Source organism: Pomacea canaliculata, linkage group LG10 (assembly GCF_003073045.1).
Source record: "Pomacea canaliculata isolate SZHN2017 linkage group LG10, ASM307304v1, whole genome shotgun sequence".
Lineage (NCBI taxonomy): Eukaryota > Metazoa > Mollusca > Gastropoda > Architaenioglossa > Ampullariidae > Pomacea > Pomacea canaliculata.
The window spans coordinates 1,738,086-1,764,698 of record NC_037599.1 but is presented as its reverse complement, the minus strand read 5'-3'; the positions used below and the strand labels follow the sequence as shown (position 1 = coordinate 1,764,698).

Sequence of the window (26,613 nt, the reverse complement as noted above, 5' to 3'; positions counted from 1 at the left end):
CCAGTTACTGGTGTCTATCCACCTTCTCTAGCTTTCTCAGGACAGAGCGCCAGCTTACAATAGCGTGCAGTTGTTCTTTGCCGTCTGCTCCTTCGATGTCTTCATCGGATATTTGAGTTTCTAAACCACTATGGCGTAGCTTGATTCTCACTGTAATGACAAAAACGCATTTACTATTGCGCCATCTTTTGTTTACACGTTTGGCGCATGGCTGGTGGTTCATTTTGCAATGAATAAGCCTGACTAATCCGTTACCATGAGTAATCCCTTCCAGAAGACGAGGAGGTAAAGGCAGTTTGTAAGAATGGCCTGAAAAGAAAAAGATGTCACTTTTTCAATTTAATGGTCGAGGACAGAGCGCAGGAGAACAAAATGAGAGAAAAAAGAGGATATTAGCCGGTTGCGTCTCTAACGAAGTGCGAGTGATGAAAAATTGAAGAGCGCAAATAATAACAATAATAACTGAAAAGAAAGAAAGAAAGAAAGAATGAATCCGACGAGGAAACATTGGCAAAAGATTTGACGCTCACACAAGCTGAAGTTTTCTCATTAAGAGTGGTCGTTCTTGCCGGCCATTTCCCGCTTATTTCAGGGCGTGACAACATTTGATCATATGCTTATTTCCAGCGCCTTCTAGCGGACAAAGCTTTTCTGGCATTTTTAAACCTTTCAGGCGAGAACACTCGTCTGCGAGTGCACATCTCAAAACTGACTTTAAGCTCTCGCTTCCGAGAGCCCCAAGGCGCTGTGGAAGTTATCTCCCCGTGAAGAGGACAGGGTTCCGGTCAACTGAAGTGTGTTGCTGCCCTTTATCTAATCACTTCCGGATCAAAGATGTCGCGAGGGCCATGCCTCAGATGCTCAACTATTCTTACTTATGTAGTTAATGTTCTTTACATAAGAGGTCTGTAGTAACAATATTTTTGAACATCGTACAACGCCGGAACTCGTAATAATAATAATCACAAGAATACACAACTACTGTCGAGAGTGCTGTGCCTTAGTCTAGCTGACTACAGGGTCTTTGTCTTTGCCAGTTGATCTTCGTTTGGCAGCTGGCATTGATTCCAGCATCCGTTACGCTGTTTGCTGTTCCTGGACTGATTTCTATGGCGGCACCACTGTTCTTTGTTCTCGACCATTTTATTTCTCTGCCAGTCCGCGCTGTCTTGTGTAGATTTAGGAGATGTGCATCAGCAGTCTCGATTTCAGACATTCGTTTTTCTGCAATAGTTCCAGAAAGTTCTGATGTCGCGCTGTCACAGCCAGCTGCGTGCGCAGTAAAGGAAGTGACGTGGTTGACATTGTGCATCTCCAGCTAAACTTACAAGGACCGTTAGCGGGAGGTTGTAACGAGTTGTGTCAAGGGAACGAGGTTTCTGTCTGCCAAAGTGAGGCCACTGCACCCAGGACTGAGCTTCTGTACTAATGTCATCATAACTTTCAGCTATTTTCGAAGCAAAACTTTATTATTGAAGATTCCATGCCATGGCAAAGATGCAGTCCACATCTGTTGACATTCATCTACTCAACACGAGTAGCCACACCACCAGGGCATGCACTGAACTCTTTCTTTTTGTGACCAGTTTTTATTATTATTGCGGATTTGTTGTTTTTCGCTCTTTGTAAAGCGTTTCGATTCTACCTTTCATGGTGGGTGAAGCGCTACATAAATAAATTTTATTATTGCTGTTATTATTTAACTCATCCACTCATCAGACATGAAACGAAAATAGCACCACCGGTCCTTAGACAATATCAGGCAAACGACTTCCACCACCTACCCACTCCCAACAAAGTTAAATAAATAAATAAAAGAAAGAGGAAAATCGAGGGGAAAAAAACGTGAAAAGATAATAGAGGGAAGAGGGTGAGAGAGTAAGTGGTAGGAAAGAAAAACTGTTCAGCCTAACTGCTAGCTGTGTAACACTGTAAGCAATTACTGATCAAGGGTAACTAATAGGTAACTCGAGAGAAGTTCATATCTCTTCAAGTCCATTCGCACAGAATAAAGCCTTCATTTGATTTGGTAAAGTTTCACCCTGGCGTCGTTCAAACTGTTTTTATTGCGCAGTGGTCAACCATCCAGCAAACAGGCGGCAGTGCCGACAAAAAAAAAAAAATGTTTATTGCCAGCATAAAGCGGTAAAGAAAGAACTCTCAGTCTTAGCTACATCGGAAGTGATTTTTACTGTCACCGAGTCGCTAAGGGACTGGAATTTGATGTAAAATAACGCAGCCCTTGCTGAGTTCCCTTTTTTATTGAGCCCTTGTTGATAAGACAATGCCTGCACGCGAGGGAGTGACAACCGAAGGTGGGAAATCTATATTTTCTATTTGTTTAAACTCTGAACATTCGACAAGAACATTTTTCAAACCAGACGAACGACAATACATATCTCTAGATTTTATACAACCCATTGGTGTTTTTTCTACAGGTAATATTTTTCTTGGCACAAAAAAGAAAGAGGATGGACTTTATGCCCCATTCTGAGGACATTACAATTCCGCGCTTCATTTATTCAAAAGACGTTTGTACTGAATGGCAAATAACTGCACAGGTTCATCTCTCTGTAGGCAGACCCCAGTCAGCGAGGACACCTTCAATGCTTCATTACATCAGCCATAAATCCTATTTTTTAGCAGTGAATGGACAGAAAAGTGTAAGCGTGTACTCTGTTTGCCTGATGGTAACTCCCGGCTCTTCAGGATGGAAACAGCATGGAGGAAACAGTCTCGCGAACGGATGCCGGCATGTCGTGCTGCAGCTGCCGGAAACAATCGCGTGCCATCTTTGTTATATCCGGGTCCTCGGATATCATGGCTTCTCCATAGAGGTACACGCCCATCGCCTGCCACAAAAAATATATCTATATAAATATAAAAAATGGATAAAGTAAAGCCAGATGGAGAAACAGTTGCTTGCCTTGGGCGATTCACGATCGGTCCTCCACCCCCACACGCCGAAAAGCAGAAACGGAAATAAAAAAAGAAAGAATAAAAGAAATGGAAACTAAAATTATAAGAAACACAAAATGTGAACTAGCAAATAAAACAAGAAAGCAAACAAAAAGAAAGACAAAATGAATGAAATCGAGAAAGTAAGAACGAACAAAAGAAATGCAGAGGAAGAACAACCATCAGAAGAACGGCAGATGTACAGAATCCGAAAGTGACTGTACAAGTCCTACGTCACTGTGTACAATGAGGGATGATGTGAAGTGACTGTACAAGTCCTATGTCACTGTGTACAGTGTGGGATGATGTGAAGGTGAATGTACAAGTCATACGTCACTGTGTACAATGAGGGATGATGTGAAGGTGATTGTACAAGTCCTACGTCACTGTGTACAGTGTGGGGTGACGTGAAGGTGAATGTACAAGTCCTACGCCATTGTGTACATTATGGGGTGATGTGAAGTGAACGTATAAGTCCTATGTCACTGTGTACAGTGTGGGGTGATGTGAAGTGAACGTACAAGTCCTACGTCACTGTGTACAGTGTGGGGTGATGTGAAGTGAATGTACAAGTCCTACGTCATTGTGTACATTATGGGGTGATGTGAAGTGAACGTATAAGTCCTATGTCACTGTGTACAGTGTGGGGTGATGTGAAGTGAACGTACAAGTCCTACGTCACTGTGTACAGTGTGGGGTGATGTGAAGTGAATGTACAAGTCCTAGTTCACTGTGTAAAAGCCAAAAGAAATCTCGACATATGCTCTTTTTAAGTGCGCTTAGGTCAGCCTATCCGAGGCCGCCCAAATATATTTTGCAAGAGGGGAGAAAAAAATTCAGAGTTAGGAACAGGATGAAAACAATCCACCACAATTATTGACCATTTATGAAAGCTTTTCTCCTGTTTGTGAAAACATGTTTTGAGTCGATCTCCTTTTTGCACGAGCATGAACCAAGACCAAAGGTGTTCTGTGTGCGAGGAGAAAAGTTCTGGAAAGAATTGCAAATTGCTGCCCAGAATATCTGATATCAATTTTATGAAGAAAACTCGGTAATGCGTCTACAGACAGAAGGCTCACAAACACCGAAACGATATTCATTAATTTTATATTTCTTGCTTTTCTTGGGTTATACTTTCTTCGTCTGATGAGAGAGAAACCGATCTATACGCACCACTCGTAGTTTATTTCCTGACATTTAAGTGGCAATTCCAAACCGAGTAAAGAAATACATTAAACTTGAAATTACAGAAATATGATGCAGTTATTTGAAATACGATTCTACAAAAAATGGTAAAATTTGTGCTCGCGTCTGATATTTCGGCAACTAAACAGAAAGCTGAAACTAAATACCCATTATAACAGACGCTGCAAACGATTAATACTTATTCTAAATAACCATTTTCTGATGCCAGCAGCACTATCACAAGTTTGTGAAAAGAGATATCCATAACTATTTTTTGTCAATGTCAGTCTCCGTCACGTGTTCTAAATTTTGCACCGAGGTTGACTAGCTCCTCTGTAACTTGGTGGAATCATTTTATTTATATATATATACTGTGTTCTCATCATGGGAGTGATTCTAAGACTGCTAAAATACCTGTGCTAGACAACTTTACAATTTATTCTATCAGTCAGAGCTACTTCTCTCTCTATGCCATGTAAGATTTAGTACCAAACCACCTCAGATTTATCTCTCCACTTGTGGCGCACTCTCTTTTTCACACTAGAGACAGAGAAAGCACAATCTAAATATTAAAAACCAGCGGATGGTGGGGACTCGGAGGACAGCAGCCAGGCATGCTGGGACTGTGCACATTACAAAAGTGTTAACAACTGCTGGGAACTACAGCTTGACCAAACAGAGCAGACTACCTTTAAGCAGATAATTTTGTATGTCCCGTTAATGATGTTATAAATATCAAAATGCCCCTTGGAGGATAAAAGGTTCTCCATGCCTGGCTTAAAACAATAACAACAAAGGAGACAAATACAGCTAATGGACCAAAGAAGCTGCTGTAACTGTCGGACAAAAGCAGTGGAGGGACACAGTTCTTGTTCTCTGACTCGTCAGGCAAGGTTTGCGTCAGATGTATCATATCCAGTCTTATCAGATGTATCCCACCTGGCACTTCCACGACCTTAGGTCTTTCCAGTCACATTTTCAGTAAGTAGGTCTGGTCAGTGCCTTCCCATAATGCTTCTCTAAATCTCTATCAGACTGAGATATTAGCATCTCTTTCTAATGCACGGTGAAATCTTGAGTACTGCTTTTGTCCAAGGTGACACCATTAAAAGTATAACCACCCACCACCACCACCACCCACCGCTCTCCCATCTGCTGTAGCCACGAGACTATGAGCAAGTAGCTGTGTCTTACTACAAGACAACCCGACTTTCTTGTATTTGACTTTCGTCTACGCTGCTGTACTGATCAATCCTGCCACCTGACGGGGATGTTTAACTATTTGCCAACGAGTTTTGCCCCGGGGCAGGGACTTTCAGGTCCTCGGGCTAGACCCTCGCGATCCTGGAGTTCTTTGGAGGTGGACAGGTCAGCGGGCGGGGCTCATTAGAGCGAGACGATTCATGATGTGTAACAAAAGTAACAACCGCCAAAGTCTGAGCCAACACACGACGTTGTTTCAGACAGCAACAACATTCTGAGTCTGGCGAAGCCTCAGGTTTCCTACAAAAGTACTCGCACTTCTTTGTGTGTCCATCACTGCCAAAGATCAACGGGCCCCGCGGACAAATCAATGTACGACGGAGAAGATAAGAACTTCCACGCAGCGAAATGTCTTGTGGTTTCTATTGTTGATGATCATCTCTCCTGTGGCTCTGACTACGCCCCACCTTTGTTAAACGTCGACCAGTTCCTAAAAATATTTCAAAAACGTAAAACAAACTAAAATCAGAGATGTTCCAGCGATGTACTGACATTTCTCAGACACGTTTCACCTCGTCGCAATGTGTCCAGCCTTTAACCCGCCAGCAGCAAGCTTAGCCCACATGAAGTCGATTGTCAAAAACATGAAATGCCCGTCAAGCACGCAAAACGTGAACGATATTCTTCACAAATCTTCATCAAACTAAGAAAAGAACATGACTTTCGTCGGCTGCAATTCGCTGAAGGTCACAAACGTTTACACGAAACAATAAAACGTATCAAATACCTACAAGCAATCAACCTCAACACAAATAGCTGCTGATGTTTTTAGTAACCCTCTCAGTTTAGTACATTCAACAGCCGCCTACACGAGACAGCAGCACAGGATGCACGCCGTGACAAAAATTGCAAAATGTCGGCGCCGTGACAAAAAGCGAACATAGAAATAGAAAGACTTACGAAAGACCGCAATGTCGCTGCTGACGGAAGTGGGTGCTCATAAATTCACACAGGAAAAAATAAGGAGAAAGCAGTTAATAAAATTAACGATGTAATTCAGATGATGTCCTGATGTACAGCGAGAAAAGCATCGAATTCACAAATATCCTAAAATAAAGATAACAAGATCAAAGTAGAATTCTTATCATCTCAGTCATAACAAAAATAATAACAAGGACGAATGAAGAAAGACAATAAGAAAACATGCCGGAAAGCGACTCGCATTTCTTCGAAACGCAAGTTTCAAGCATAAGTCGCCAAGGTACAAACACACAGTATCACCAACTCCATCACTTTCATAATTCAGTTACCTGGTGCCTCCTCCAGAAATCTCTGACGTCACTGAAGTATTTCCGGCGCTTGTGCTTTATCACAAGCTCACACCAGCGGTGGAACACCTGCAAGTAAAAGTGCAATGCGTCACTTCCCTTTCATGGATACTCTGCTAGTAAAATTCTCTTCCAAACAATATTTGTTGAGATTCCGTCTCACACCAGCAAACAGTTGTACTGCGTTAATTTGTTCAGTGTCTGCATGATCCAAGTGAGTACTTAATCACCTTAATTACGATGACATCAGATCTAATTTAAAATGAAAGATAAAGAAACATTGTAGACATAACCAACCTCAGCATTTTCAAAATGGCGATGGTAAATTTCTTTCAAAAGATCAAGAGTTCCACCAGTGAGGTTTTCTTCCTCTAAAAGCTGATCAAATAAAAGCATAATCTGGACCGGCCACTCCAGCTGTAGGACAGAACAAGAAACGTTTCGGCCATTACAATATCTACATCTACTTTCCAGAAAAAGTGTTAATGATAAAAACTACGCAGAAGAAAAGAATTAATGAATAATAAGAAGAAAAGAAAAAAGAGTTAAAGTAAAGACACAAAAAACAAAAAAGCAAGCAGGCTATGACCGATTTACGGACGTTCACACACAAACTCCAACAGGTTGTGGAGTGTACAGAGAGAGAGAGCAGAGAAACTAAATGTAGGAGTAAGAAATGAGCACCCGATGATACTCTTGCAATGATTGATCCCAGTCGAATTTGCACACGCGCACACACAGTCTCTCTAACTCTGTGAGTTTTTTGGCTTTTCATCTCTCTGTCACATCATCTGCTTCTTTAATTAACCGGGAGGGTTTCCCTATGTTGGGAGAGGGAGGTGGAACTATTTCTCTCCCACCTTTCCTTTACCACCCCCCAACTTCAGCTTACCCCATCACCGACTTTATGTAAACCGATAAGTTGCAGGGATCACAATAGGAAGGGGGGAAAGTAAAGGCATAAATCAGCATCAAAAGGGAGGAAAAAAGCTACATCGTGTATTTTTTTAATGTTTACTCCTCATTTACGTGCGTGTTCGCTCATGTCACACACCCAAAGGTCACACAAAGTAGGGATGCGGGCGCAAAACATCCTTCAGTCTCTCCGCGGCTTTGATGTATGTGCTTCGATCGAAGTGAGCATCGCATCTTTACTTTTGCCCTTCGTCAGACGAGTCACGACTTCATGATGGAGGCACACCGACTGTGGTCAGAGGCTTTAGGGAGGAGGGGGACGTGAGCGAGTGATCAAGCAAGAGGAGGAACAAACCACCCTTTGTGACGTCACAAAGTCGCATTCTGCGCATGAATTGTTTTGTTTGTTGTCAAGAATGTTGATCTTGATGTTCTAAACACATGATGGAGGGCGCGGCTAAACCTACCTCCGTGAGGGTTTTCTTCTCGACAAAGTAACGCTAACATCAGACCGCCTTCCTTTACAAAGTATGTTTATGTTTATGGGATTTCTCAGCGATATAGAGGTTCATAAAATAGTCCACTGCTTCATACTTCTTCCTATACTTTTAAATGTTTGTCTCTAAACTTTGAGACAATCGTTGCTGTACAAACTGTGTGAACTCAAAAGTTGTTTCATACATTGTCTGTACACTTGGAAGACAAGTCAGGCTATAACAGGACAACAGTGGAGCTCTTGTCCAGATTTCAAAAATCTGACATGATAAAGCTACAGATAACTGAATATTAAAACCCACACACACATGATATTTCTCTCTTTAGATATATATACACACATATATAAATACATGACACATACACATACACATACACATACACTATGTCCGAGCATACCGACAAGCAGCAAGCACGACTGACAATGGAAGTAGCGAGACAAAGGTTACACAGAGCTCGAATTAAGTGAGAGAGGCGAGGGAAGCTGAGCGGCCATCACCAAAGCATTTCAACAGACCCAGGGTGAGTGCAGCTCAGCGTCTGCTTGCTGGTGCACCGTTGTAATGGTCGTTGGCGCTGTGCCGGCGCTGCCTCGTTACCTTCTCTTTTGCGCCGTTTCCTGCGTTACTACAATGGTCTAAGACTTGTAACTGCAATTACCGCGCCTTGCAAACCAATCTCATGTCCGCTGGGAGCTCTGGTGTTAATTCACGCCATGTTTAACTTTGAAATGAGTCCTGCAGGCACAATGGGGATCACACACTTGCAAAGACGTCACTGAAAGTCAGCTTTGCCTCTTCCTACGGACGGGAGAGGGGGAGCCGGATTCAGGTATGGTGGCAATGAATGTAAGCCAAGGGATTAAAAAAAAAAAAACCGTAATGATTTGGATGTAAAGATAAGAAAACTTAGTGAAATATTACAGCGCTATACACTTTTTTCTTTAAAATATTCCATTAATCATTCTCTCCCTGGCAAGAAATGGATGCAACAACTGCTGACCTTCTCCAGCGTGGCCAAACTGTTCTTGCAGCCTTCATATTTTCGCTTGCGTTTGCGAGCCCTGGCATCCATGTCTTTGAGCTGGGCTAGCTGAAAAACAGTGAAAAAAAATATAGTAAAATAAAAAGGCGGATGCTTTTGTAAATAAAAAGGCATCATAGCATCAGGTTGTGTTGACAGGGTGTTCTAACAACATTGGCCTGCGTGTACTTTTAATGCTGCAAGATCGATGCAAATATTTGACTTCGGTAGCGCCTGTCGCGGTGTTGTGTCAAAGATTAGAGAGAGAGAAGCTTGCCTGGCAACGTTAAGAACACAAAACAGTTACGATGGCGAAAGCATCTTCTGTTATTTCTCTCTCTCTCTCTTTTTTTTTCTCAGAGAAAAACGAATCGAGAGGAGAATGTGAAGAGCACATCAGAAGGTGAAGACCAGAACAAAACTTAACTACTCCCCAATTTCATCACAGATTACTTGAGCCTGCCATTACTGCCGGATCATACGACGGAGGTTTGCACGCCTTAGCAAGAGGCCATCTTTGTTCACAGCCTCATGCAATGGGTGGGGTTGGGGTCCGTTCCAAGGGGAGTGAGAGAAAAGAAAAGCAGACAGGATATACTGCTCTTCTGAGTTGCTTGTACCCCGATGGTGTATCTTTGTATCTGCCCGTGTGCTGGGTAGCGCGTACACGTCAACAACGCCTAAAAGCAAGTAACTCATCGATTGTATGCTGCCGAGCGATTGGTCAACAGCGGAACTAGACGCACGATTGGTCCGTGCTAAGCTCATAACTTCCGGTTTGCCTGCTGAACCCTCTCGCTAATGACAGAAGTACTTACACTTCCTCTTCCGCCCCTCTCCCCACCGATTCCCGTTTCCCCCTGGAACGAGAGGGAACAAAGTCCACAGAGCGGCCAAAGCAGACAACCATCGGTCCGGCCAGAGAACACAGAGAGACGGTTCACACGACTGCACTCAGTTCTGCTGCTGAGTCCACACGTTTACTGAGTTTTCATTTCCGTTCCCGGGAGGAGTACGAGGAGAGAAGCGTGGAGGAGGAACTCGGCGGCACTCAACTTGTTAGTCATTTTTTTGTTGTTGTTTGTTTGTTTTGCAAAGGCCCGCTGACGGCGCATATAGTGTTTTCCGGTCAATTTGCTCCAATCTGTGTATCATGCAGATTTCGAACAAATTATGGAGCACTAATCGAATTACCTCCTCTCCCTCTATTCTGCACCATAACGAAAACGAGTCTATTGTGATGTAAATAATTATTATTATTTGTTTATCTTTTACTCGTACAAAACTAAAAATATTTTATACTTTAAAACAAAAAGCTTTATTGAGGGGGTAAAAGTGTTCTGTGATATAAGCGATATTTTCTTTCAGGCCTCATTTAATATTTCACAGAAAAACATACAGAATATACACACAAGTGGCATACTCTATACGTCTTTCAGCCTCTCTTATTGGATCTGTGTTTGCGCACGTTTGGCAAAGTATCTATATAATGGATATCAAACGTCTGGCCAAAGGTTCGTCAGTTTTGTTTAGTTAAATGAGAGTTTTAAGCAAGTTGGCGTTTTATCAGTGTAGAAAGTACTTCGATAAGCTCAGGGACACCGACTGATTCTAGGGTGACTTCTTGGCTTGCCAGCGCAGCTCAGTCAAATTGCCAGACGACATTGTGGCCATTTTTTGCCGGACAAATCAATGCAGCCAATCAAATCGCAGCTATGACACAAAGGTCATAAGTTAGTTCTCTAGCCTTCACGCACGAGAGTTCGCCTGCCATCATTTGACTGCGCATGTCTCTGTACTTTCCCTGCATGCACTTCTTGCGAAACTCGAAATATTTCTGGCCAGAGGAAAAGGTTTCACCAACAAGTTATTAGCACCAACTGAAGGTTCTTGACATTCATTGTGTATGCCCACTCGAACGAATAATCTGTACAAAAATCACACGTCAGCTCTCAGTTTCCACTACGCAGTTCACGAGCACCCGCCTCTGCTCTTCCCCGAACAAAGGACTTAGCGAAGTCTGAATTAACGAAGCAGGAATTATACCCTGATTGTTACCCAGGGACCCAACTTCCCAGGGCCAGTGTCCACGCTCGTCGTAAAACTCAGGAACAGTGACCAAAGAAAACTTGCGACAGAAAAAAACTTCACCAAACATAAGTGCTAAAATTAATCTCGGGGACAATAATAAAAAAAAGACATCCCTTAGCTATGCATCATATTTTTTTCAAAGATCAGCTGCAGCATAATTCCATTTCATGTCTGTGTCCTTTGCAAGGAAAGCCCCAAGTGCAATAATCTACATTACTATCTACTCCCTTACTGTCATTGGAAGTGAACCATTAACGTATTATCTTGGACAAAGCAAGCTAATGCATTCCCCCAGGAAGTGGAATCTGTGTACCTTCCTCCTGTACACTCATAAACCCTGGTTCAACATCTATGAAAACAAAGCTAATGATGCCAGCACAAGTAAGATGACGAGGGTCGCCGAAAGCTTTCTCATTGTCTGAAACTGGCCGCTCATAAAATATAGAGAGATCAAAAGAAATGAAATCCAAGATAAATGGGCCAGACGATGAGACAGTGGACCTCAGATGACGACTTTCATGTCTCTAGAGACTGCAAAAGGTCAGTGAAAGCATCATGCGAAATGCAAAGCCTTATATTTGTGTCAATAAACAGAATGATCTCAAGCGACAAGCGAAAGTAGAAGTTAAGAAACATCGTTCGGACCAAACGGGAAGACTCAGAGTAGAGAGGTCCCACGAGAAGACTGTACCAGAGAGGGACCAGAACTATATATCTGGAAGCACACACACACGCACCATGCAAATGCTTTATGGGTGAAAAAATATGAGCGTCAAAGTGGAAGAACTCATGCTCGTCAAAATTGTCTAGCAGTAGTCTTCCACTAAAATGATGAGAACGATGATCCCTTCTTAAGTGAACAAGATGGCAGACGAGAGTTGTGAGGTGGAGCAAGACTGGCGTCTGGCACGCACGTGAGGCTCTGTTGCCGTTCGTAGCGAAAGTGTGGAAGGTGGCGGAGCAGAAGGTACCCGCCTTCACCAAGACGTCTTAAGTGATGGCAGAGAGGCGTCTGCTCAATCGATGTCTATTCCAGGCTCGGCGTGAGCACATCGGGGTGTCAAGGGTGCACGGCCAGGCTTCCCACAAACCCTTGTGACGTCACTCTCATTGTTCTGTCGTCTGCTTCCCTCCCTCCCATCCCCCTCTCTCTATATACAAAACACAATTGCCGATAACTGCTTTCAGTGATGTGGGAGAGTTCTACCCACTGGAGCTCGCGCTCTGGACTCCCAAAACGGAAACGCTGAGGCTATAAAAAGAATCTATTTTCAGATATTGCCCTTCTCAAATTACACAGGACAGCAAGTCGTTCGGCACGAAGGTGAGGCCATCATGCCTTCAATTTGCAGACACGATTTCTTCGTTTTTAAATGAGAACCTCTCCAAAAATAAAATACAATTCGAAAAAAGGGGAAATGACAAAAAGCTCTCTTAAACATAGTCAATCTACATTCGTTTACAATGCATCCAGGCACGAACAGGAATGAACCAGGCTGGAAGAAATTTTCGAGATCGACATTGAGTTTAACTTACCCATCCGTGATCCTCAATATCCACAAGGAATTCTACATTTACAGTTCTCACACACACTAACGCATGTGTCAACAGGACTGACTAAATTTACTAGAAAACCAACATGCGATATTGCTTAAACTTTTCTTTTTGTCTAGTAGAGATTATTACTAAACCACCGTATTTAACGTCCAATACTCAGCTTTCGTAAAAAATTCACGAAAGTTTCTTAAAACCGACAAAGAGCTGTTACAGAAAACAAGAAAATTACCAAGCCACTCGACCAAGCCGTTTTTAGTCAATACGACAGCAAAACCCACACACATATATATATATAGATATCTATATACATTTATCATGATCACATATTTGAATATTGTAAAACAGGTTCTGGTTTAGGTTGTAGCTATGGACCAAAATGGTTCAAGGACACCCAAGGTCTAACAGAACAAGCTTTGACTTCCACAGCTGCTCTTCTGCTCCCCAACCACCACCACCACCACCACCACCACCACCACCACACCAAATAAACGCAGCACTGCTGCTGGTGTGTGGCCAGGGGTCAGTGGAGCAAGGGTTACACGTCACATTATGAGCGGCACACGTCATTGAAGCTGACAGGTGCACTGAGCCTTGCCTCTCTGTGTCAGCATCTGTTAAAGCCACGTCGGCTTACAGCGTCATCACTCGACCGTTGATTGCTGCCATACAGCTTCCGCACTAACTCCATGATGATCAGTGAGGTTGAGCATCGAGAGGAACACGAGACTGACAGTCAGCGATAACACAACAGAGAGGAAGGGGAGACAGAGACAACATGATGATCATGGAAACATGATGCAGGTTTAGCTTGTATTTATTTCAACAACAACAAATGTGCGGCAAGATGTCTTTGGTTCTAACATTTACAACATGGAGATTGAACAAAGCAAAGTGTGGCGATATGTATGTGCGTGTGCATAAACGAATAATGAGAAAGTGTTAACGGGAGAAAGTGTTTCAGATACCTCAGACAGGATAGATATCTGTATCATCATCTATCCTCTCTGGAGACCTTGCTACAGGACAAAAAGAAGGCGATGTTTACGAGAGATTACTCACTTGCTGTGCGATTTGGTTCGCCCTCTTCTTTGATTCCTCGCTGCGCAGTCGTCCTCCGTTTTCACTTGACATTAAGACCTGTTACAGACACACATACAGAGACACACAGACACAGAGAGACACACAGACAGACACACACACACACACACACACACACAGACAATAGAAGACGTACAAACCTCTTACTCTGTTATGCAAGACTCTAGCCAACACTATTTCTGTGATTTAATTTTCCTGTCTGTCTTCTCGTTTGCTGCTGTCACATTAACTTCTTTTTCTTCTATCTTAAAGTGTGGGAATTGATGTATGAACTAATCTACTGTTGACCTTTTTCTTGAAAAGTTTATGGAAACAAGTGCGTTTCAATATTTCTAAAACTGATATCAAAAATAATATCTTGTGTTACTAACCCGGAAAGCGTCACCTGATCGTCATTTATTTATAACAGAAAATCATTTAACACTAGTACAGGCAGTAGAAGAAAAGGAACAGAGATATATAAAAGCGAACTGACTGTCGGAAATATCAACACTTCAATCACATTACTGTAAACAAGTTCTTTAAGAGAACAACAAAATATTTCAAAAGAGTGACACTGTTGTCTTTTCTGTGATTGATCTTTTTTACTGAAGCCGCTCTTGGCATCAAATACAAAGATAAATACAGTAAATACTATTCTACAATTAATACTTGTCTTATATTTGAGCTAAGCTACTGTTTGAGTTTTAGTTGATACCTTTGGCAACCCTGCATGATCGAGCCAATCAGAGTAGATGGTGTCTACTGAAAATGCGTCTGTCCTGAAAAAAAAAAAAAAAATAAAATCGATGTAATCAAATGTACGCGTGCATGTATAGTATACTCGTATGTATGCAAGCAGCCAGCAGTGTATCAGTGGGTTGTTTGCTAACCTCTCTATGCCTGTGTTTTCTTATTCCGTCCAATATGTAATAAGACGAACGTACACTTACCTCACATTCGCACGACGTATTACACACACAACACAACGCTCGACGATCCCCCACAGATGACGATGAGGATGACGAGATTTGTAGGTGAATGGAATGGAAGACGCACAAGTTCAGAAGAATGTCACTGGGAGAGTCATAAAGATGGCGGAGAGGACCGTTGTTTTCCCGCCCATTGAGCCATTAGAGAGCAACTTCTTCTCTTCTATATGACGTATTTTTATGCTTCAAGTGACGTGGAACAAATGACGTGCACAAGATATGACGTCATTTTCTGCTTCAAGTGACGTGAAACAAATGACGTACACAAGACGTCAGACGCAAGACACCGTTGTACGAGACAATACGAGACCTGCCACAACTCATCACACCATCCATTTTTCTTCTACTGCTTTTTCTCTCTTCCTCAAATGTTTTCAGTTCGACATCCTGCCCCACCAGGGTAGAACTCACTGTTAAACGTACATCGTTTTTAGTTTATTTAGTATTATTTATTACAGTATGACCTTTTTGTACCGCACTAGGGAAACTATAATAATGGCGAAGAGGAGTTCTGCGATGCTTTACAGAAATTTGTTTTAAACTAGATTTTTATAATTATGTTTCAGCGTGAGGCAATCTACACTAACACAGGACGGTTCAATCGAAACTAGAGAGGGCAAAAATATCCAAAAAATATAACGGGCAAGGCAAAAAGTGTATCTCAAGCCCATACCTGAGATCTAGGTGTCAAATATAAATAAACAAGGTTTATCTTGTTTTCTAAGTAAAATCAATACAAGGAAAGTTTAACATTGAACTTTGCCTCAGACTCATTGTGGTTTCGTGTCATTTGCTTTGTATCGCTGTAGGAAGTGACAAAATTAGTTTAAAAAACACTAAGCCACCAAGCGCGATTGAAGTCCAGCTCTCGTTGCCGGCTAACGACGACAGCAAAGCATCATCATCGGACGATTAAGCGATTGCAGGAACACCAGGGGAGCAATGGGAAGACAATTACCCCGTCGTCAGCCTCGCTCAACATCAAAGGAACGGCGCTACCCGAGTCGTCAAGCAGCTCGGAGCTTCTGGGCATGCGCACACCCACTCGCCGCTGTCGTCTCACTTGTTTCTAACCCTCTTCCAGAAACACGGCCATGTGTTGCCCTTCTCTGCGAACTCTCCTCCATACATTGGAGCTCACGTGCTTTGGACAAGGTTTCTCGTCACAAAGAAAGTGTTAGTAGCAAATGATTCCCACACCACCACCCGGAACAAATAATCGCATAATATCTGTGTTACAACGTCAAATAAAACGCAACAAAGATGTCTAAGCTCTTTCTTCTTTTCTATTTTATTTTTCTGTTCTGTTCTCTTTATTCAGTTTCATGATTTTTAATTCAAGCTGGCTGACATTCAAGGTAGGATTGTGCAGCACCAGCAGCGAAGCCTAGACGAGACATGAATGGGCTTCATGCTGTGCCCTAGTGCCGCGCCCGACCAGCCCTTGCGTCACAGAGGTTGGAACTGTCTACGAAGCCAGCCCATGTCGTGATTACAATGCAGCAATCTTTAGGTACTTAAAGGCCAACCCGACTCAAGAAAAATCGCCCAAAGCTGCAGGCAACTCAACAAACTAAAACACTGTCGTTACACGAATGCCAGTAAAATTTTCGTGCTTGGTTTTGAGGAAGACTGATCACTAACCTAGCTTTTGACTTCTGATGTCAACGAACGCTCCAGTCATTGCGGGACATTTTAAGTATACCAGTCTACCTTTGTAACCTCACAGGAAACTAAGGTCAAAACTACAATAGCCTCTATTGAGCGACACCAAGTTGAAAAATGAGTTTCGTTTAGTAAGTTTAACACAAGAATTCGAAAACAATTTCGCACTCGGGTCAACCTTTAAACCTTTTCTCTGGTTCTCGCCGACTGAAAGCCCTGGAGCGCAAACAACGGCTGGCAACAGTGTCGTTTGTTTACAGGGTTCCCTAGGAGATGTGGACTCAATGGCTAAAAATCACCAGCTAAGTTTCGTCCTTAATTGTCAGTTTTCGCTCCCAGTTCACCCACATATTGCCGCGAGCGCTTTTCTAAGGGCTGGGTGCTTTGTACTGGGTGGGTGGCAGGAGGGACGTGCAAATTTGTTATGCACTGGATATAGGACATACAGAGAGGGGAGAGAGAGATTATGGATCATGGCACATATATGAAAAAATAATACTGAAACAAATAATTTCTAGGAATAAAAAGAAAAATAACTCGCAAAGAACTAGTGCAGCCTACTATAGTTAAAGGAAAAGTCGAGTGAAATGGAAAGTTGAAATTAAATGATAGATACTGACATTTTAATCATTTCAGCTCAAAAATTTTGGTTTCAAACCGCCCTTTGTAACCGAGTTTTCTTACTATCATGTCTAGCACAGCGGCGCGGCGGTTTTTAAGGGTTGGCTGTCCTGGGTTCAGCTCTCGTCTCGGGCACGCTGTTCTTTCTCTGCATGTGACATCTTACAGGAGTGGCTGCTTTGCCGTGATATAGTCTTAGTTGCTGGCTCGGCAAAAACCACCAACCCCATTACCCTCGGTTCTCGGAGGCCGCCATGTTTCATACTCTTTCGCCAAGGAAACGCACTGACCCTAATTGGTGGCGTATGAGGGACCTTTCCGAAGGCTTAGAGGCATTCTCTGTTTTCTGCCAGTTCTCTCTACTTATCTCTGCGTTTCCCTTCTGTATTCCGGTTCCAAACCGTAAGGCAGGGTCTCTACATCAATGATGTCTGCGTTTCGACGATTACATTGAAAATGGAGGAGGCCGTCAGAGAGTTCAACGACGGCACTCGGCAATAACACCTGGCAGCCTCCTTGGAGCTGTTTTGGATGCGATTGCAAATAAACAGTTGTTTCGTAACCTTTTTTTTTTTGCGCAGCGATTCACGTCTACAGCTACATGTATCATTAAAGACCAGCTTGCCATTTCACTGCCTTTTCTTTTACACAAACATGTTCCAGAAAATGTATTGCTTGTATAAAATAGACACGTACCGTACGTCTGGAAACGTTTCAAAAAACAGGTTAAGGAAATCCTGAAAAGAAACGAATGTTTTAAATCTTTAAAAAGTCTAATCTAGTCAAGTGGGCTTAGTTACATTATCTTTCTTTATTACTGTATTCTTTATTTTGTAAATTTATTTTTATTGTGTTAATGTTCTCAAAACATAAAACAACTGTGTTTTTTTCCTAGTCTATCTAGGTAAGACTTTCTATCTCTCGCGGTCTCACCCATTTTTCCATCTCATATGCAAGGGAGCATAAATGTCATGATACGTGATGAATTAAAGCTTCTTATAAACTTTACTGTAACTTGATATCACCCACCTATGCGTGGAGATAGGTGTGCACTGTGCGAGTATGTGTGCCAAACGACAGAATAGATTAGATATTTCCGTGCCGTTTGACAGCAATAAAACAAGAATATCAGCAAAAACAGTAACGGTGACACTTATTTTAGAAGAAAAGAGTCCTCACAATCTATTAGGAAAGGGAGGTGGTGACAAAACATTGAGGAATGTGTTGAACTTCTTAAAAGTTCGTAGAATTGTAATATTAAGACACTGTACCAAAAAGAAAAACACACCCAAAGACAACAAAACAAAAGAAATATGTCATAGAAGGAAAAGACGATAGCTGTTCAACAGATTGATTACAGGAGGGAACGGGGAATAGCAGAAGTCCTTAATTCTTTGAAAAAGGAACTTGTGTTACGTTAGAAAAACAAGATGATAAAATACAACAGAAACTTAATTATTCACGACCCGTCATTCACTTGAAACTTGAAAGTCAGAGCTTCCATCGAAGCAGATATACTTTTTTTCTTTTTTGAAGATGACGACGACGACGATGACGATGATGACGATGATGGTGGTGGTGGCGGTGGTGGTGGCAGTGGGTGATGGTGGTGAGTGGGCGGTGGTGTTGGTGATGGTGAACATCATGATCACCAACAGTAGCTCCATCTGTATCTGCTGACATCCTGCATGACAATTTCTAGTATGTCTCTAGGAAACTATTTATATACATCCAATGTGGGGAAGTACCTCTACAGATGGCGATAGTTCGGAGTCAGGATGGTGGTTGGAAGAAGCAGCACCGGCACCAATGTCGTCAAACTAACACACCAAGATTCTCGTGCAACCCAGCAACACCATGTTACAAATGTTTTTTAAAGTTTCTAGCTGTTAGTGAGGCTCTGCATCTCTCCTCCTTGAGAGGGAATTTCCAGCTTGGGAAGATTACACGGACAGCTATCGGGATCACAGGCCACTTCACTCTACTTGCAGCTTTAGTTGTTACTTGCAGTTATCCCGCCGGGCATCGATCTACTTCAGCTTCCGCTTGCATCGTTTGTTGTCGGAGAACAGTGAGGTGCTGGGCTCGAGGCCTTGCCGATGTCTTTTATCGGTTTCTGGCTGGAAGCAATGGAAGGGACATCGGGATGCTCGAGGGGTGAAAAGGAAGTGAAGAAACTATTTCAGGCACGCCTCCCCTTTCACCTTTAGCCTAGATATCTAGGAGGTTGTTTCATTTGTGCCGGATTACTTAAGGATGTTGTTCGAATGAGGGTCCTTAAGCCACGACCTCCGATCGCACGATTTCCTCAACCTTGGGATCGGACTGCTAAGGTTAGCGATCTGGAGAATCGTCCAGGTTGCAGTACTGCCATGGTAAGACACTCGTTTGTCACCACTGCAGCAAAGGATCTTTCCATCTCGGGCCAAAAGTGTTTCTCTCCCTGTTCACATGGCTAGTCATCGGAGGTCTTCTCTGCGCGATCCAATTTTTTTTTTTTATATCCTTAGTAACTTTTCCCCAGTCGTGTGACATCGGTTCAGTTGGTCCCAGAAGAGTTGTGACAAGCACCAGTCGCAGGGGAGGTCTAATGTCGCGCACACCCGTGGTGAACTCACACTACAGGACCGGTCTTCTGCCCTCCTGAGAAGGTCCCCCAGTCAATAGCCTGTCCTCTCACTCCGTTATCGTGTGAAATTACCTCGAGGTAAAACCACTTTCCTAACAAATCAACAAAGCAGTCCAGGGATTGTAAAGATCTCTGATCCACATAATCTACGTTCGGCCATGTTGTGGTTTGTGGTACAGTGCTGTAAGCAAATTTGTTCTGTAGGGGAATGGGAATGTAAGGAATATAATGGGAAAAGGGATGAGTCTTGATAGTCCTATAGGTTTACACCATGGGCTTACTTTACTGACTACATGATCCCACTGTTGCATTGTTTTATTCTTTACACTTGAGTGTTGATTGATTCTCAGTAAGGGTTTACAATTCTGACTGCAGGATCCCACTGTTGCATTGCTTCTACAGATTACTTTGGGATTTATACTTTGGTTCTAATATTTAAATTATCTACACTTTTTATATGTATTTGAATTTCTTCTCTCTCATTATTTTCTAACCCAACCTCGATGCCAAACTTTTTATTATAGGGTTTCCTATTTAATAAATGTGTACAGTATTTTTCGTTACTTTTTTTTTACGTTTGTGAAGGTTGCATTTGTATTTTTTAATTATTAGCTTAAGCTTTACTTCATTTATAGCCAGACATTATGTCCTCGATATTTTTCCTTGCATTATACTTTGTAGCGAGAAAGATGGGCAAAGTATGAAAGACAGATATGGTTTTGTGCCAGGTTTTGTAAATGCCTTCATATCCACACACACATATATATTATATATAAATAACATGTCTGTAATCATGCATATGAAATGAGAAAATGAGTGAAACCAAGGTAGAGAGACAATTGTTTCCAGAAGAAATGAAACCTGCCTTTTTTAAGGCTTGTAACATGAACATCTTTCTCAGCAGTAACAATGTCAAAGAATAATAGCCAGATTATTTAAAGATCCTCTCTTACCTGTGATGTGACAAGCTTGTGAGCAAACTTTTGCAGGTATTTTCTGAGGAAGGACAGGAACTGATTCCTTCCAACATGGTGCTCAAGTTCATGAAGCAGAAAGTAACCCTGTAATTTTTTTTTATTTTGCAATTTGTAAAATTTGTAAAATAATTATCACATAAAAAGCTATTATACCCAACAGGATTAAATGTCATGGTTAAATTACCATGCATCAAGCTATTATTTGATTAGGCTTATGATGCTTGCAACATAAAATTAAGAGGCTTAAAGTTAAGCCTGGACAAAGCTTACCTTGAGATAGTGCACTTGCATGAATACTTTAACTGTGTTCATTCCATTCTTGAGGAAGCAGGTTTCTCCTGTACCAACATATGCAGAGTTCTCTCCTCTGTTTGGTCTGTCATGGATAAGACATAATTAAACCAGAAAACAGTCCACTATTTGATATAAATGCTGAAACTCATATCTTATTTGATGTATAACAAATCTGTAACAAATGCATGCTCTGTTTACTGGCATTCAAAGTTGACAATTTAAAAATGTATTGTCGAGTTTCAATATTTTTATTATAAATAAAGTCTTTTTCATACTTTACTGGATTCTGACTGCAATAAAAAAGATGCAGCATACTTGACATGCAATATCTAGCTAAAGAAGGTTTTACTCAACAAGCATGCAAGAGAGATAATCCAAAGCCATGCGAAGGCAAGAGTGCACTCCCCTCTCTAGTTTTTGTTGGGTTTTTGGCAACCTTTTGTTCTCTCTTTTGGAAACCTGTTTGTTTCTTTGTGATTTAAACTGCAATTTAGATCACAAAGTTTATACTTTAGATCATTATACCTTCTTATATATTATGCAAAAATTTTACCGGAGGGTCTGAAGTTCATCATCAGTGTGTGACAGCTCTCCCTTCAAGAGACGCAGGTGTAATTCAGCCCTTAGATCCATATAAGATTCTGTCTCTGTCCCCATCTTCCCAATCAATGACGAAACAAAGCATAAAGCAAAGTAAACAATTTGTTTCATCATCAAACATTAGGGGGAAATATAAAATAAGATAAATTATCATGAATGGGTACAGATACAATTTAGAAAGATATCATAGCATAATAAGTAATAATGTAGACATGTGAGATATCATGGAAGCCATACACTGAACTCTTGATACAAGCACAAATGGTAGAAGCTGGGATGTCCTCATTTGCTCTGTCTCTTTGTCCTTCTCTTTTACCCCCTTCTCCTATTGTGATATTTACTACCTCTACCTTTTATCTCTGCCTGCATATTGAATGTGTGTAAAGAATGAAAGTAGTTTTGAATGACATAAAATGACATATACTTTGTAATGATGTGTATTTTGAGCACAGTTAAAAAATATCATGAACAGGATATTAAGTAAATTTAATATCTTCATCATTAATACTTTTAGACTCTTTAGTGCTAATGTTTTATCCTTAAGAGTTTCTTTTTAAATTTTATGATACAGTATTCTTACAGTGTTTAGCATAAATTTATTTGGCTGCAACACCTGTAAATAGTTAACAATAGTTAATAGCTTATCAAAGATGGTGGCTATTACTGATCCATAACATATTAATGATCTTGTTCAATGACTTTACGAAGACAAAAAAAAACACTCATACTTTTCAACTATTGTTAGGTGGATTGCAAAACTGGAATTCTCTTGATGTGAATTCTGCCTCTTAGTGAATATATTTTTAATGGCCTTACTTTTATTCTTTGTCTTTTTATCTGAATATTGGTAGAGTTGGCCTAATAAAAATTAGATGTTTCTATAACTGATAGCATTACATTTTGTTAATGTAAAACCATCTAATTCCATTTAGATATCTATCATTAAGTGGCAGTATATGAGAGACCTAACAGGAGATAGTTAATAAAAAAAGTTAATAAAATAAACTGTCTGTCTTATCCACACCTCACAGACTTGAGCATGAAGAATATCTTCCAAATAGGTGCAGAAACCTTCTGTGAGCCATTCCTCTGTCCAGTCCAGTGGTCCAGTGATCAACCCAAACCATGTGTGGCACAATTCATGTGCAACTCTGACACACATGCTGTGATCAGGGCATAGAACAGACTGGGACAGGAAAAGAAGACTTGGACTGTAAAATGCAGATGTTTGCTTCATATCAGCACCGCAGCATCTGGAATATACAACTGGATAGACTTGCCTAACGCAACCCAAGAAAGGCTTCTGTGGAAAGCCTTCTCTCTTATTTTGTCCATCCTGCCTATCCCACATTGACTACACAGGATGACCAGTCGTTTGATTCTCGCTTGACCTGTGCTAGTGAGCATGTACTGTCATCAGGAAAGGAAGGTCTTTGTCCCTTTGCCTAACTGGCTAGAGGAGATTAACTCTCCTTTGCTTTTCGTCTTTTCCTGTTAATCTGATTGAAGTTATGCGTGCAATATTATTCTGTGCATCTACAACACAATTTCATATATTCCTTGATTTAATTTTGTGCCTGGGTCACTTTTCTTCTTTTCTACACCATTTTATTTGTACTGCCACGTCAGTGCCATCTTGCCATAAAGTACATTTGAGATCTGTGCATCAGCAGCGTCAACTTCACACTGATTCCTTTTCCTGCTCCAGAAAGTTTGATGTTTGAACTGCCACAGCAAGCTTCGTGCACAGTGAACGCAGGTCTGATAGGTTAACATTGTGCATCTCTCTGAAGGTAGTTTGTGACCATTAGCATGATGCTCTAACAAGAGCTGTCATTATGGAAACTTTTTTCTGTCTGCATCTGTCCCATCCACCAAAGATTGACAGTTGAGCTTCCATAAAAACATTGTACTAACTCTCAACTACTTTTTATAGCAAAACTTTACCAAAACTGTTTGTATCAAAGACTTAATACACAGCACATTGTCAAGGATGAAGTGTGCTGCATTCTGTTTTGTTAAACTGGTTTTTTCCCCCATTAACTATGGTTTTGCTCTATTGATGCATAAAGTTTCCTACCACATCACACCACAACATTTTTCTGTTGTTTATAAAACAACCTTTCTCAGAGGATGAGAAACACCTGAGTAAACCTGTACAGAGTCCGGGCTAAAGGAGTGTTTTCTTACCTTGCCATTCCAAGACTGTCAAAACATGCAGGTACTATCAGAACATCCAGGCGATGGAATGGGTACACTCCAAGCAAAGCTTGTACATTCAGAAAAGATCTTGGTAGATACCACTGGAGCAAAGCAGAAGTGATTTCTCTCAGGCATTCTGGGAAAATCAGACGTATAGGCGGTACACTCATGTGCCTAGTGAACAGAAAGGGGAGATAAAAGCATATTAAGGATATTCTCAGTGAAAAAAGAATGATGACAAAAATAACAACAATGAAAGGAAAACTTTTAATTTAAAATAAGGTTTGCTGCACAAAATGAGCTTAATACTTGAACAAAATTGTATGAAATTCATTAAAAGATTGTGGAAGAAAATTGAAGTGGGGTTTAAACACATCTACACAAGACACAATTAAGCCACTGAATCATTTAAGGTATTCTTATTTTTAACCATGCATGCATACATGTGTATGTTAACATGCCTGTTTGCAGACACATACATAATCATATGTGACATAATGAGCTCTAAGAAGCTTAAAAGACCTTTGATTAAACTTCTATTTGTACTAGTTTTTAATGTCTAACATATGAAAAAAAACATGATAAGGCATAATTCCATTATGAAAGTAACATGGCATATCTGATTAGATTTTCCCATGCACAAAATTATGATCTGCATACTCCAGCTCATGGACAGAAACTGGAACAACTTCTTCCATTTTCCAAGATCCAATGGCCAATGCAAAGGTTGAGGATGGCATAGGATATGATGTAGCATAGCAGAATTTTCTTCTCCCTGAAAAATTGCCATCAATAATTGTTCAATTATTAATGAATAATATAATTTTGTTTTTTTGAACAGTAGACAAATGTGCTTAGTTGTTCAACAGACATTCCGGGCACTTACATTTACTCCCCGCTACTGTCAGTAGGTTCTGAAACTATGAATTTTTAACGAGTAATAATTTAAAGATATTAAAGAAAGCCCAACAAACCTGAATCTTTAGTGAGAATGGTGGGCAGATGATCACCTGTCATAAGAACAGATAAGTTTTCATCAACAGTTACTGATGCTTGCCAAGAAGACAATGCCGAAGGTGAGTCCTGACTTGGAAAAAGTGAACGGTTGCTCAGTAAGTGTCCAACTGTAAAAACGCAGGGTCTGAAAAGGGAAAAAAAATATACTGACACCTCTGCTATCTAAAGCAGGTATAAAACTGACAAGCCTGATTTCCCTGATTTAGGGAGTAAGGTAGTTAGCAGTTAAAACACTTGTTTGTCATCCACTGTAGTAAGAATCAAAAGGTCCTGAATTCAGATCTCATCTTGGGACATTCTCTGTGAAGTATGCCTGTTCACAGGATTGGCCACTGAGGATTTTCTCAGGGTTCTCCAGTCTTCTCACTGCTTCTTAAATGTCTTGGTGGAAGCACATTCCTTCCAAACTAAAGCATTCCACTCTCTCTCTCTCATACAAAGAAAAGCAGAAGTATTTAGGACTTTGGCAAGTAACATTCACTCAAGCACTTATCATAAACAAATTACCTATCTTAGCACTTGTGTGGGTTTTTTTTTTTTTTATTGTAATTATATCAACTCACTGTCCATCTTGATCTGTTGTCCAGCTCAACGAAGGACCTTCTGGCTTTGTAGAGTACCAGATCTGAATCACAGAGGGAAATGTGTTTGCTTTATTAGAATCCTCTGCAAAAATCTTTAAGCAATGTTCTTCTGCCATAAATTCAGTTCCCTTTTTTGTAAGAAGCAGCTGGGAGGTAGCTCAAACATCAACCCATCTTCTTCAATTTTCAGATGGTTCCTGAGCATCTCTCCTACGTCAGACTTTAAGTCAGTGGAAGATTCACAACACAAGTTGTAGCTGATTACTCTTTGAATATCAAGTTCGTGACAATCAAGAACCAGCTGTAATAGTTTTTTTTTGGTATTCACCAGAATCTGAGAATCAGACTTGTTTACTGAATGTATACCTGATGCAGAATCATTCTTGACATTGTTTGAATTTGACAGAACGACTCCATTAATGTGCTGATGAAGATCGTCTGTCTGTAAAGATTCTGACAGGTATGAGCCAGGGCAACTTGCTTCCTCACTGGAGTTACTGCAGCTTGAATTATTTGCAGATTTCACAGAAGTTGTTGGTGTATTCACTTTACTGTAATCACTTTCTGTAGGTTGTAATTGTTCATGTAGAGCAGGTTGGCTGAACAGCATAACAGATCCCTCAAACTTCCTTTGTTTTAGTTGACAAGTCAAATCCAGAACAAAATGCCTAACAATTATTTCTGATATGTTTGCTGACATAGGCAAGTCTTTCTCGCATGTTTTGGTGAGCCATAGTCATTGATAGTCTGTGGACAAAAATATTATATGTCAAATTATATTAAAAATAAATATTAAATTTGTGGCATCTTTCATAACATTCGTAATAATGCTGTAGTTATTTATGTGACACTTATGCTGTATTTTCAATTAGGCTGATATCTGTTCCGAATGATGTTCGATTATATGACTATATTATGACACATAAGTGAAAGGTAAACTGTGTAATGGACTATCAGGTCCTTAAACAGTGATCGGCTGACTTTTTCAACAAATCCATTATCTTGAGTTATGGCATTCTCTCACAAAGGAATGAGACCATAAAACTGATCATTGCTTGCGCAAAGCACTAGGTTACAAAGAAGGATGAGGCACGTGTTTTTGTTTATGTGCCGTGGATGACTTACTTCCCCAAAGCTTTGTTCATTTGTTGACATGAGCACTCAGTCCAGGGTGACACAAACGCTAAGACAACTCACTAG

The 26,613-nt window shown here is 41.0% G+C and overlaps 1 protein-coding gene across 3 annotated transcripts; it reads right to left on the bottom strand.

The window, feature by feature from the left end:
- Window positions 1-524: 524 nt before the first annotated feature.
- LOC112573986 (aminopeptidase O-like) lies at window positions 525-26,607 on the bottom strand. 3 transcript variants are annotated; one of them, XM_025254746.1, is made up of 16 exons: window positions 26,539-26,607; window positions 25,393-26,160; window positions 24,787-24,953; window positions 24,473-24,587; window positions 23,801-23,986; window positions 22,635-22,821; window positions 21,564-21,667; window positions 20,987-21,092; window positions 20,693-20,800; window positions 17,807-17,847; window positions 14,551-14,614; window positions 13,815-13,892; window positions 9,087-9,176; window positions 6,972-7,091; window positions 6,657-6,743; window positions 525-2,852 (listed from the first exon to the last, which is right to left on the bottom strand). In XM_025254746.1, the coding sequence occupies exons 2-16, from the start codon at window positions 25,527-25,529 to the stop codon at window positions 2,706-2,708; spliced, it is 1,737 nt and encodes a 578-aa protein (XP_025110531.1). In that variant the 5' UTR covers window positions 25,530-26,160; window positions 26,539-26,607; the 3' UTR covers window positions 525-2,705. The 3 variants fall into 3 exon arrangements, with proteins under 3 accessions (XP_025110531.1, XP_025110532.1, XP_025110533.1); XM_025254747.1 differs by lacking the exon at window positions 26,539-26,607 and adding an exon at window positions 26,490-26,536; XM_025254748.1 differs by lacking the exon at window positions 26,539-26,607 and adding an exon at window positions 26,395-26,485.
- Between the last annotated feature and the right edge of the window lie 6 nt (window positions 26,608-26,613).

What these genes read in the sequence shown, in the direction of transcription:
- LOC112573986 (XM_025254746.1), bottom strand. Translation starts at nt 25,529, where the DNA reads ATGGCAGAAGAACATTGCTTAAAGATTTTTGCAGAGGATTCTAATAAA. An exon ending in CATTCTCACTAAAGATTCAG is followed by an intron (nt 24,588 to 24,786) that starts GTTTGTTGGGCT and finishes GCAATTTTTCAG; the next exon opens with GGAGAAGAAAATTCTGCTAT. An exon ending in CGAACCAAATCGCACAGCAA is followed by an intron (nt 9,177 to 13,814) that starts GTGAGTAATCTC and finishes ACTGTTTTTCAG; the next exon opens with CTAGCCCAGCTCAAAGACAT.